This window comes from Aquarana catesbeiana, linkage group LG08 (genome assembly GCF_042186555.1).
Source record: "Aquarana catesbeiana isolate 2022-GZ linkage group LG08, ASM4218655v1, whole genome shotgun sequence".
NCBI classification, from domain to species: domain Eukaryota; kingdom Metazoa; phylum Chordata; class Amphibia; order Anura; family Ranidae; genus Aquarana; species Aquarana catesbeiana.
In genome coordinates this window covers 265,001,630-265,015,457 of record NC_133331.1, presented here as the reverse complement: position 1 = coordinate 265,015,457, position 13,828 = coordinate 265,001,630, and the positions used below count along the sequence as shown (strand labels likewise).

Sequence of the window (13,828 nt, the reverse complement as noted above, 5' to 3'; positions counted from 1 at the left end):
TGCCACTGCCCATATGACTGTCCAATTGATCTCTTGCCCGGAGCTGCGATTCCATTTGGTCGTGTATTCCCATTATCAGAGCAAGAACAAGAGACATTGAAAGAGTATGTTGATGAGAACCTCAAGAAGGGGTTTATCCATCCTTCCACCTCCCCAGCAGGAGCAGGGATATTCTTCGTAACCAAGAAAGACCACTCTCTCCGCCCTTGTGTGGATTATTGGGAGCTAAATAAAATTACGATTAAGAATCGCTATCCCTTGCCTCTAATGACTGAGTTGTTCCAAAAACTGAGATCTGCAACCATTTTTACTAAACTGGACTTGCGAGGTGCCTATAACCTGATACGTATCCGAAAAGGGGATGAGTGGAAGACTGCTTTCCACACCAGATTTGGGCACTTTGAGTATCGGGTCATGCCCTTTGGGCTCTGGAATGCCCTGGACACCTTCCAACACTTTATTAACGATGTGTTCCGAGACCTGTTGGATATCCCTTTGAAGACGTCAGATGTGACGAAACATGTAGGGCATGGCTACGCATCGTAAGCCATCACTCAGTCCGCCCCATGACTTGCACGGGTGTCTGTTAATTTTCTATGCCGGCTATTTTTTGATCTGTTTTTAATTGTTTTACGGAGTTTACTTTTGTGGCTCTGTTGTTTTATAGAAACAATAAATTTTAATACATACTACACCATCAGAGCCCCTCTTCTATTTCTTACCCACCTCCCTCTGGGTTAAGTGGGCTTATCACCCCTCCTCAGGTGGAAGAGTTGGTTCACGCCAGGTCAGAGACGCACGGCACATCAGCGGATTCTGATACCATCTATCCACAGTCCCCGCAGAGGGCTAAATCTGCCTGCACGTAAGACCTCGCCAGAAGGGAGGTCCACCATTGAGGGTAAGGGTCCATCTTTTAATATCCTTGGATTCTGTGAGAGTTCCGTCTACACACTCCCTCCTTCTCCATTTATCTGTATGGCTTTCGACCTGATGGATCGTTGATGTCTTCCTCTGCTTTTATGAAGCGGTTATTCACCTATGGAACTTTCCTTCTGTCATCCATTCTATGGACTACCTCCTCTCCTTTCACGGCTGAGAAGTTTTTTTATACTTGAGGACTGGTTTATGTAACAACTTATTCAGTGCGGGAAGTTTTAAGTAGTTCATTGATATATGGTTTTAAGCACACCAGCACACATTTCACTATATATCATTTATTGACAGCATTTTGACCTATGTGTGTTCTAAGTATTTCATTTTTTTTTTTATTTGTATTGATTTGGATCGCTTTAACACGATCCGTCTTGCACACTTATTTTCTTGTATTTTTTGTATTGATTCGGATTGCTTCAATACGAGTCCCTTTTTTACACTGATTATGAGCGCACGTTTTTTGTTTTATTTTATATCTTCGTAATTGTCTACCTGGACAATATTTTAATCTTCTCTGGTTCCCTTGATCAACACCGAGAGCACGTCAGTATTGTGTTAGGCCGACTCCGTCAACACAAGCTGTATGCAAAACCGGAGAAATGCGAATTTGACTGGCAGAGCATTAAATTTTTGGGACGTGTAATTTCCACAGCAGGAGTTGAAATGGACCCCCAAAAGGTGTCCGCCATACTGGAATGGCCTGTACCCACAGACAAGAAGGGGGTACAGCGCTTCGTAGGTTTTGCAAACTTTTATAGGAAGTTCATTAAAGGGTTCTCTGCCATCATCACCCCAATAACACAACTAACCAAACAAAACCTACGATTCTGCTGGAACTCAGAGGCACAAAGCGCCTTTGAAACATTGAAGAAACTTTTCACTTCGGCTCCTATCCTCAGCCATCCTGACCCGTCCTTACCCTACATCCTCAAAGTGGATGCCTCTGAAACAGCAGTGGGGGCAGTTTGTTCCCAATGCCAAGGGGTTAAAGCCTTGATGCACCCTGTAGCCTTCTTCTCACGTAAACTTTCTCCAGCAGAAAGAAACTACGATGTAGGAGATCGTGAGTTGTTAGCCATCAAAGCAGCACTGGAGGAGTGGAGATACTTGTTGGAGGGCGCTAACCATCCCATACTGATATATATGGACCATAAAAATCTAGAGTATTTAAGATCTGCCAAGAGACTGAAGCCACGACAAGCTCGTTGGGCTCTGTTTTTTTACTTGTTTTACCTTTCATATCACCTACCGACCTGGATCAAAAAATACAAAACCGGACGCTCTATCCCGTATGTACGATGACCCCAGGGACGTGACAACACCAGATACCATTCTGCCTACAGGGAACTTCCTACTGCTGCAGACAGATCTTTTGTCACAAATCAAACAAGCTTCCATGAACATCTTCAGCCTCCCTGGAGTGACTCTAACCCCTAAAGACGGTCTGCTTTGGAAAAGAGGCAATATTTTTGTTCTTGAGAGTGTGCGTGTAGGGGTCTTAAAGATGTTCCATGTCCATCCGCTGGCAGGCCATTTTGGCAAACATAAGACTCTTGAACTTGGAGAACTTCAATTCAAAGTCCCACCATCCTTGGTATGCAGACTCTTGAACTTGTATGACGTAGCCTGACCTAGAAAACTTCTGCAAGAAATATGTGAATTCATGCTCTGTTTGTATTCAGAACAAGACAGCGAGATGTAAGTCCTGGGGCCTGTTGAAGCCTCTATCCATTCCTGATAACCCATGGCAGATGATCTCTATGGACTTTATAGTGGAACTCCCACCTGCCGAAGAATGCACGGCAATCTTTGTTGTAGTGGACCGATTAACCAAGATGGCCCATTTTTTTGCCCTTAAAGAATACCCCATCTGCTATGGAAACAGCCAGAGTATTCATTAAGGAGATTGTTAGATTACATGGGGTTCCTGCAAACATCACGTCTGATCAATTCACCTCACGTTTCTGGAGAGCTTTATGCAAAGTGTTGAAAATCGAGTTGGCATTATCCTCAGCATACCATCCCCAAACTAATGGGCAAACTGAGAGGACTAACCAAACGCTCGAACAGTACATCCGGTGTTTCACAACCTTTGCTCAGGACGATTGGGTATCTCTACTGCCACTAGCAGAATTTGCCTACAACAATGCCAATCACTCAGCTACAGGTCAATCCCCTTTCTTTTCTAATTATGGTTTCCATTTATAATTTTTGCCTGATTTCATTCCAGAGTCTACAGTTCCAGCAGTACAGAATACCATGGAGTTCCTCAACCACAACAATAAGATCTTGCAGGACGCAATGGCCAAAGCACAAGCTGACAACAAGAAGGCTTTTGATAGAAAAAGGAGAGGAGAACTGAACCTACAGCCAGGCGATCAGGTATGGCTTTCCACAACTAACCTTAAGTTGAAATGTCCATCTAAAAAGTTGGCACCCAAATTTACTGGTCCTTTCCCGGTGAAGAGGAAGTTGAATGAAGTGTCTTATGAACTGTCTCTACCTGACTCATTTAAGATACACCCTATATTTCATGTCTCGCTACTGAAGCCTGTAGAACCTGATCCTTTTCCCGACAGAGAACCTAAACCACCGGAACCTGTTGTGATTGATGGAAATAAGGAATATGAAGTGGAGGCTATTTTGGATTGCAGGAGACGGCAGAATCAGGTACAATTTCTGGTTAAATGAAAGGGATACGGCCTGGAGGAAAATTCCTGGGAGCCCGCATGCAATATCCATGCAAGAAGGTTAGTTCGTGCCTTTTTTCTTGCTCACCCTGAAAAAAAGAACCTGTTGGGCACCCGTAAGTTGCCCCTTGGGGGGGGCAATGTCAGGGATATCCTGTGGCAGGACAGACACTCAGGCGTGCGCGCATGCGCACACGTGTTCCTATGGGAGCGCGCTGTACCAGGCAGCGGTGTGTGAGCGCGTGCAGAGTCACGAGGTGGGTATGCATGTGCGAGAGCACACGGCAGGCATGCGCGCGCGCGCTGACTGGGCTTGGCGCCAGTTCCCCTTTAAAAAGCCAGCAGCTGCTCTGGTACAGTGCTGTCTGATCTGCAGTCTATGTCAGAGTTATGGTATATAGAAAATCCGCCCCCTCCTATATTCCAAACGCTGCGCTAATGGAAATAAAGCCTAAAACTGAGCTGCTGCTTAAAATAATAAACCATAAGTGCAAAAATTTTATTCACCAAAATCTAGCCCCAACCAAAAATGAATTCAAATAGCAGTGCTGAATAAACTAAAACTAAATAAACTAGTAATGATATTAAATATAGAGAGAGCATTGATCCCTGCCACTCTGGGAAGTGGAGGAAGCTTGCAGGCTGCACTGACAATCCTGGGGCTGCATGGGGCACGGTGAAAGCTTACTGAGAAGGCACCCACAGGGAAGGAGAAACGGATAGTGCAGGCCAGGGACTCCAGAAGAGGAGAGCTCCTTACTATTATAAAGGTGAACCATTGGAGGCCATCAATTTCCCCCTTCTGTGTGGGACAAAACTTTAAAGCCTAACACGAGAGTGTGGGCGAAAGGAGCTGGTGAGTTTTTTAACCTAAGGGGAGTGGATTCAAAGTCACAGAGGTGTGGTGGAAGAGTGTTTAAAGTGAAGAGCTACACTGTATCACGTCACGGATTAATATTATTGGACATTGATTTATCACACATTTTTGGACTTTTTTTACACTGGTTTATTTTCTCACTCCTTATACACATTTTTAATGTGCACAGATGTTTTATTCACTTAATTGGTTATGCTCACAATTTTTGTGGATTTAGATCACATTGTTTTGATGCACAGGAGTGGGAAGGAGTGATTATATTTAATATCATTACTAGTTTATTTAGTTTTAGTTTATTCAGCGCTGCTATTTGAAATAATTTTTGGTTGGGGCTAGATTTTGGTGAATCAAATTTTTGCACTTATGATCTGCAGTCTAACCTGAGTCTGATCCTGAACCTGCTGTGTTACCTGATCTTGCTTCATTGACTACTGCTGCCTTCTCCTCTCCTGACCCGGCCTGCTTGACCTTGCTACTTCTAAAAAATGTTGATCTCCTGTTGCCGAACCTCTGCCTGCCTGCTGACTATCCTTTGCCTGCTGATTGTACTACCCGCTGCCCGTTCTGACCCGGCTTGTCTCACTCTGCTTAAGTCTGTTCCTGATCCAGCTCCGCCTAGATCCAGGGGTCACTGACCCGCACCTATTCCACTGCTTCCTACTGCTTCTGCTACCAGTCCGTCCGGTGGATCACCTCTACCACGGATCATACAGGCACTCCTACCTCGCTGCGCTCCTGTACCACTGTTGCAACCCCAGTGGTCCCTGAGCCAGGGCTGTAAGAGAGGTCTCCTTCTACAGTTGGGCTCTGATACCAGGTATGTGACACTGCTTGTTCTATAAATCTAACTGTTACTGGCCCCCACAATTATTTTTCTTGATTTCTTTTAGTGTTTCTTAAAGCCAGAAAGTTGCCATTTGAAATGGCTTTAGTTTTTGGCCACGTCTGTGATCTGCTTTTTTTCTACAACAATAAACAACTGAAGGAACATCCTCAGGGACTGATGATTCCATAATTTTTGCCAGGGGTTGTAGTCAATGAGTTTGTTAGCACTCACATTGATGCATAGAGCCATGGGAATCAGAAAAGAACTGTGAAAAGATCTGCGTAACAAGGTAATATAGCTTCATAAAGATGGAAAAATATATAAAAAGATATCCAAAGCTTTGAATATGCCTGTCAGTACTGTTCAATCACTTATTAAGAAGTGGAAAACTTGGGGATCTCTTGATACCAAGCCAAGATCAGGTAGACCAAGGAAGATTGCAGTCACAATTACCAAAAGAATTGTTCGGGATACAAAGAAAATCCAACAGGTAACCTCAGGAGAAATACAGGCTGCTCTGGAAAATCATAGTGTGGTTGTTTCAAGGTGCACAATATGACATTACTTGAACAAAAATTAGCTGCATGGTCGAGTTGACAGGAAAAAGCCTTTACTGTACCAATGCCCCAAAAAAGCCTGGGTACAATATGCCCAACAACACCTTGACATGCCTCACACCTTCTGGCACATTGTAATCTGGAGTGCCGAGACCAAAATAGAGCTTTATTGTCTCAACCATAAGCACTATGTGTGGAAAGGGGTCAACAAGGCCTATAGCTACAAGAATAAAATCTGAACTGTGAAGCATGTTGGTGGCTCGCTGATGTTTTGGGGGTGTGTGAGCTCTAAAGGCATGGGGATTGTTGTGAAAATTGATGGCAAGATGAATGCAGCATGTTATCAGAAATTACTGGCAGACAATTCTGCATGAAAGGTGAGCATGGGACACTTGGAATATCCAGCACGACAATGACCCTAAGCACAAGGCCAAGTTGACCCTCCAGTGGGTACAGCAGAAAAAGGTGAAGGTTCTGGAGTGGCCATCACAGTCTCATAACCTTAATGTCACCGAGTCACTCTGTGGAGATCTCAAACATGCAGCCTGACCTGGAGGTATTTTGCCAAGATGAATGGGAACCGCCTTCAAGAATTTGGGGCCTCATAGATGCACACTTTAAAAGAAGGGGTAATTTAATTTGTTTACTTGTTGCCATAATTTGTTTTATCATTGTACCGTTCTGTTATAGCCTACAACTGAATATGAATCCCATGGCTTTTGGCCCTATTTTGGCTTCCTTACAAGCTTCGCCCCTCCCTCGCTCAGCCCGCTTATGCGTTATAGCCTTAAACTCTGGGACTCTGTTCGCTACTCGGGTAACCTTGTGTTCTCCTTTATACCACTACTCCCCCTCTTTAACAACTCCCTTTTCCCGCTGGGCCTTGATCAACCGAGCTTTTTCTCTTGGTGGTCCTTCCATGACTTTGCAAAGGTCTGACATTTTATTTCAACGCATTTCCTTCCCTCCTGGTCTTCCTTCCAGGACACCCATGAGGCGCCCTCATTTCAATTCTATCACCATACTAAACCAAGCCACTGGGTCTCTTCGTTGAGACGCAATTCTGTTTATCATTTCCAAAAAACGTTTTTTGAACTCCTTTGCTTTCATTTCCTTGGGGCCCCAGGAGCTATCGCCAAAATCTAATTTTCTTTAAATGCTATGGACTTGCCTGGGGCCGTGTCTTATAAGTTGCGTTGGGATTAGGGCTTGGAGACCTCTATCGAGCCGGATGACTGAAACAAGGCTTGGTCCTCTGTGGCCAAATGCTCCTTCAACACGGCTACTTTAGAAGCTGCATACAAAGTCCTCCTACCGTGGTACTAAGTCCCAGTGACCTAGACTGGTGCTTTAGAGGATGTGGTCAGTGGGGTGATGCAATACACACTTGGTGGTCTTGTCCTCGCCTCATAGGGTTTTGGTCCAGGGTGTTTGGCCACCTGCATTCCTTATTTCATATACCCATTCACAGAGATGCAAAATTTTCTTTGTTGCACTTGCACTGCCCCGATCCAGGGCTTGTATTCATACCAACAGAAACTGGCAACGTATTTGTTTAATACAGCCAAACGGGTTATAGCCAGAGCTTGGAAGAGGCCCTCTGTTCCATTTGCTATGGTGAAGAGCACTCAACATTTTCTCATTGATCATGAGATCAGTTAGAGTATTTTAAATGACTTTCACTATAAATTTCTTAAAGTATGGTCTCCTTGGTGGACCTATGCTCTTCCCACTGGACACCTGAGCAGTCTGGGCATCTCCTGAGAATGGTCTTGTCACTCTCCCATCCTGCAGGACTCCCCCCTTCTTTTCCTTCTCCCCTTCTTTTCTCTATATTCTGGTCTGCCTATCCTGGTTTTTGCACTCCTCTCCCCCCTTTTTCTTTTTGCAATCAAGACTATTCCTAGGGCCGCTCTTGGTCTTGGTCTGTGCTCTTGGGTGACCCTGGATCCTCGAATTTGGGGCCCACCTCATGGTTGGTTAGAGGCCACCATCGCTATATTTTCAATCTTTTTTAATTTTGTATCTTTCTGCCAAATGTTCATCTCGGTCTGTGACAGGGATTTTCATTTAACTAATATACGCATTTCCCTCCACTGTGATCTAGTGCACTTGCATCTTGGAGCCTAATTGGTTGGCCCTTATGCCCTGGTGATGTATAGGAACCTATGGGGTGGCCCATATGTTCCCCAGTTGATAGTAAATTCCTATTCATGTTATAATAGTTATTTACTATTCATGTTATAAGATCATTATGTTCATTGAACTACGCCCCTGCGTAGTTCAATGGAAGGTCATAAGAAAGAACTTTTTCAAGTTACTTTTTTTGTCTTTGTTCTTATTGGGAAAGATTAAACCCCATTCCTGTCCCAGTGATCAAATGAGAGTGGTCACCAGGACAGGAAGTGTGGGGAAACTCTCCAATGGTGACACAGGCAATAACATCTCACATTGATTCAAACCCTCCCCTTTTACATAGGTGAAAGTTAATCTATGATTTGCCAATAGGTGGTACTGCAGGCCGATGCTTTTCTGCACCCAGTTATTACAATCACAAACAGCAAATTGTAAAGGTACTTACAAACACTGGGCCCCAAAAAGAAATGCTACTTGGTAACGTGATAGTAAAGTTGGTGAAGATTGATGCAATGCCGAGGCCAATCTCCAATATAGCTGCCACAATGACCAGAATCTGAGCAGAGAAAGAACAAGGTTTAATTAGTTTGATGCAGCTTTGAACAATACTCTACTAAGTGCAATTGATACCTAATGGTCCGCTACAGATAAATTAATATATTTGCCCAACTGATTGAACCCAGATGGGGATTCTTTCAAGGCAAATTCAAGTTCCCCAAAGAACATTTTCTCATTCTTTTGCAGTACAGAATTCTAATTGCAATACAGAAGATAGAAGAACATAGAAGAAGTGGGGAGGCTCTAGGTAGTAGACATGTGCACACTGAAATATTTTGTTTCGTAATTTCGTTTTCGTACGAAAAATAAGTTTATTTAGTTACTCCCGAAATTCGTTTTTATTTATTTTGTTTTTCGTTAAAAATTGCATTCGTCCGAAAATCCAAATTGAGGTTGAATCTGTCATTGAAGGCTTATGGTGTCTGTCGAATGTTCAAAGAAGAGTTGACGGAGCAGCTAAACTGTACGACGCCGTATAGTTTACCTGCTCCGTCGAATCTTCTTAGAACTTTCAACAGACACCATAAGCCAAAGTACTTGTGTACTTAGTTCTAGCTATTTTACTGCTCCTCCTCCTTGGTTACAATCAGCCAATAACATTCATCATCATCATTATTTTTATTTATCTTTTCTCCCCTTTGTCGAATCTTTTCTCTCTATATCGAATCTTTTCTCTCTATGTAGAATAATCTTGGACTAATAGAGTTAAGGTTAGGCACATTCGACCAGAGGTTTGATGGACACAGATTGTTATTGTCATCATCATGTCGAATCTCCTATCTATATCGAACTGTTGTAGCAACGAAAAACGAAAATAAAGCATTTGTTTGTCGGATCTTTCGTTTTTCGGATACTGCACTTTCGTTATCGTTTGTTAAAACGATAACGAAAATACCTGAAATTCGGACGAAAATGCATTCGGACGAAAACGAATGCACATGTCTACTAGGTAGAACTAAACCAACCAGTACTTAACAGGAGGGGAGGACAGAGGAAGATACCAAAATCCACCCCAATCTCAACAGAACTCTGTGTCCAATCAGACACAGGCTCCCCCAGGATGGCACCCCCAATCCACTGGTGCCAGGCCTGACTTCCTCTTTAGAAGACAGAACAAAAGGGAAGTACTTAATGGCATAAGGCTTTTTTACCTTCATGCATTCAAGTTGGCTCTAGTGATGATGAGGATAGAGGGGATGATGATGATGAGGTCACTGACACGACTTGAGTGCCGGATAGAACAAAGGAGGAAAGTGAGAGAGAGAAACAACACCCAATGAAGCAGGATGTCCTCCAGAGGCAGCAATCATGGAAGAGTAAAGAGCAGCCACCCTATTCCATCAGATTGTGGAACTGTTATCTCCTGGCCCACTTCCCGCAACTCAGCTGTGTGGGCCTTTTTTAACACATGTGCAGCCGCTCGCACTGTTGCAATTTGCAATCTCTGCCTCAAGCAGATCAAGCTCGGCAAAAACACCAGCCATTTGGGTACGACATGCTTCACAAGCTAATTAACCCCACCACTCAACCTCTTGGCAAGAGCACCTGAAAGCCACACAAAAGGGACACAATTCTTCTCCTCCTCACCTTTCATGCCTACCCCCGCAACATTACACCCGCTATATCTCATTACTTCTCAACAGCCTCCACTGACAGGGATGATGGTATAGAAAAGGGTGTCACAGGTCCTTGTAACACATCTGCCAGCAGCAAACCACCATCTGTAGAGTATAGCAGGCAAATTTCTCTGCCCCAGCTGCTGCATCGAAAGAAAAAAAAAATACACTCCCTGCCACCCACATGCCCAGCATCTAAATTCCAGCTTGTCCAAATTGCTGGCTTTACAACTCCTGCCTTTCTGTCTGGTGGATTCTGCCCCCTTCCGTGAATTAGCTACTGGGAACCTGCCATTGTGGTACAGCACTTTCTGCAATTTATTTGCACGTAAGGCCGTTCTATCTCTGTACCATCACGTAGAAGGAAATGTTTTGGCATTGTTGGGCAAGGCAGTCAGCCACGTTGTCCACATTACTGCTGACATATGGTCCAGCAAGTATGGTCAGGGACAATATATTTTGTTCACAGCACACTGGGTAACTCTGCTTGCAAATAGAAAAGGATGCAGAACAGGGTTCAGTGCTGGAGCTTGTTTTTCCACCACGTCTCCATACAGCTGGTGGTGATGTGAGATCTGTTAGCGCCACCCCCTCCACCTCCTCCATGCCCTCCTCTGCTGGAATGTCCTATGAACCACCAGTACCCCCTACACACTCAAGGGGCCATTCGACGAGTCAGGCTAAAAGATGCCATGTAGTGCTTTAACCGGTCTGTCTGGTTGAACCAAGTTCAACCAGCCTAAAAATCTAAAAAGATACACACTGCCTGGTCATTGCATTGTGAGACTGTGGGAGCTGCTGTGTGCCTGGCTGCGTAGCACCTGATTGAGCATGGATCCTGAGACAAATCTGTGGGACCTATTAGGGGTCTACGCTACATACCTGTATCTCCATCTCTACTCCCCCTCATGCATCATATTGTCTATTGCAAAAAGACAGGTACACTTTTAGATGTGGTTCCCATAATTTCCTGGGCTCCCTGTATAAACTGTGTGCTGTATAGTCACCTTTAATACTTACTCCCAAAGCCTTTGGTTTACCCTTAAGAAATGTTTGGAAAAATGGTAAAGATGGGTCCATATTTTGCGGTATGATGGCGGACAGCCGCCATTGTGGTGCCACAGTGGGGACACTGAAGGCCTGGGTTGAAGGAGGGATGTAGAATGTGGGGGGCGGAGGACTGATGTTCTGAAAGAAAGATGCCACAGGCACATTTGGGAGCACAGATGGGACTGCAGATGGAGTGCTGTTCATTAGAGTCTCATAGTGAGAAGGTACAGATTTACTCGCAGGATGTGACATCATGAAACCTAAAATAGAAAGAAAAAAAATGTTTAAAAAGTTAAAACCAGGATTTTGTATGCTTTAAAAAAAACAAACTGTGAGACAATATTTTACTTAACCACTGTATTAGGAGAGGAATCCTAATATAAAAATACATGTTTAAGAATGTTTAGAACCTCTGTAAGTTAAATCAGTGTTATCAGATGCTATGGGATCACCAGCTAAACAAAAAGTTAAAAAAGCCTTTAAAAAGGGAACCTAATGCACCACCACATCTAAGGACTTAAAAATAAAAAATGATATATTGCGGTTTTACGAGTTTAGATATGTTTTAAAGTTGAACTCCAAGCTGATATTAAATACACAAATGAATGCAGTTCTGTAAAAATTTTCCAGGGATCTGCTGCCCCGTACAGTCTGTAAGTGGCTCTGCTGCCTAATGTTCACAGAGATTATTCATGTACAGTTCCTGTCTCTGGGGGCTGACTTTAGAAACCCCATAGGGAGGAAGTAGAGAGAGAAACAGAGCGAGAAATGAGTCACGATGGGCTGCTACTGCTGCTGTATTTTTACCCAGACTGGAAGTAGAGACTATTAGGCAAGTATTGCTATGTTCCAATAGTTTAACCAAAGCTGCCCATAGCTTTTTGGGTGCCTAATCTTTGTCTTATTGTTATTATCTCACATGCACAGTGCCAGATAGTTAGGTCTGTGCTACTGTATGTATGTAGCGGTCACCTTCCAATGTATTAGAAGGTGAACCTGTTTATTATAGAGTTAGAGTTTATAAACAGCTCCTGTTAGTCTAATTAACCCTGTCCCCTTTGTCCTTGGATTCTATATCTTTTTTTTTCAGGTCTCAATAACCAGTATAGGCTAGAGCCAGGTTGGGCATCCAAAGGCCACTTCTGGTAGTTAAATGTTGGGTTGCATTACAGATTTGAAACTTCTAGGGACAAAGGTATAGAGTTGATAGGCTGATTCTGATTCCCAGTGCCACACCACCATTTATGCATGTAAGAAGCTATGTTCCAGACGTGTTGGACAAAGGCTGTCTTCAAGTCTCCAATAACAAGTGTGAATGAGGACCTAATTTATGGAGAGTGTGATGTGAAGCATTATGGGTGGAAATGCATATAGATTTGCGTAGTTCAAAGTTAATTATTGGAGTTTGTTATAGACCACCCAATGTTAATGAGGAGGTGGAGACTCCTTGCACAGATGGAAAGGGCTGCAAGGGCTGGGACAGTGATAATAATTGGGGGATTTTAACTACCTGGAAATTGACTGCAGTAATGGCACTGCTGGAACAGTTAAAGGGCAAAAATGTATAAACCTATTACAGGACAATTTTATGGTCCAGTTTATTGAGGCCCCAACTAGGAATGATGCTCTGTTGGACCTGGTAATCTCAAACCATGCAGAGCTTATTACTAATGTTCATTTAAAGGAACATCTGGGTAGCAGTGACCATAACATGATTTCATTTGATGTTAGCTGTAAGCAAAAAACACATACGGGAAAGATAAAAACACTTAACGTTAAGAGAGCACATTTTCCAAGGATGAGGGCTGCTCTCCAGGTCTTAGACTGGGAGGGAATATTGGCATCAATAGACACAGAACATAAATGGGAATTCTTCAAAAAGAATGTTTGTGAACTCACTGCAAAGTAAATTCCCATGGGCAATAAGTTTAAAAGGCTAATAATATGTGGCTCACGGCCAAAGTTAAAAAAAAGCTATAAACTATAAGAAAAGAGCTTTTAAAAAGTATAAAAATGAAGGAACACTAGTGTCATTTAAATGTTACAAAGAATATAACAGAATATGTAAAAAGGAAATCAAGGATGTAAAACTCAAAACGAACGACAGATTGCAAAGGGTAGTAGGACAAACCCCCAAAAATTCTTCAAATATATTAATAGTAAAAAGGTCAAGTCTGAGCATGTAGGCCCTTTACAAAATATTCTAGAGTGGGTGACTGGGGACAAAGAAGGCTAATTTTTTTAATACTTTCTTCAGCTCTGTGTATACAAAGGAGCACGGGGGAGCTCATGTCCATAATGGGGGTGGTAGTGACACAGCCCCAAATGATTCACAATGGCTCAAAAGTGATATGGTCCAGAAATATTTAGACAGAATAAAGGTGGATAAAGCACCTGGACCAGATGGCATCCACCTACGGATCCTAAAAGAATTGAGCTCTGTCATTTCAAAGCCTTGTATCTAATTTTTAGGGACTCATTAATGACAGGAATAGTACCACTGGATTGGCGTAGGGCCAGTGTGGTGCCTATATTTAAAAAGGGAACAAAGTCTTTACCAAGTAACTATAGACCTGTTAGTT

General features: G+C 43.2%; 1 protein-coding gene across 1 annotated transcript in view; it reads right to left on the bottom strand.

Moving 5' to 3' along the window:
• The window catches only part of LOC141106404 (membrane-spanning 4-domains subfamily A member 4D-like), a 114,437-nt gene that overhangs the window by 44,066 nt on the left and 56,543 nt on the right, over positions 1-13,828 (bottom strand). Inside the window, exons 2-3 of the mRNA XM_073597165.1 lie at positions 11,217-11,506; positions 8,468-8,578 (exon numbers count right to left, since the gene is read on the bottom strand). Of these exons, the coding sequence (XP_073453266.1) occupies positions 8,468-8,578; positions 11,217-11,501 (396 nt within the window). The 5' untranslated portion in view covers positions 11,502-11,506. The remainder of the gene's footprint in view (positions 1-8,467; positions 8,579-11,216; positions 11,507-13,828) is intronic.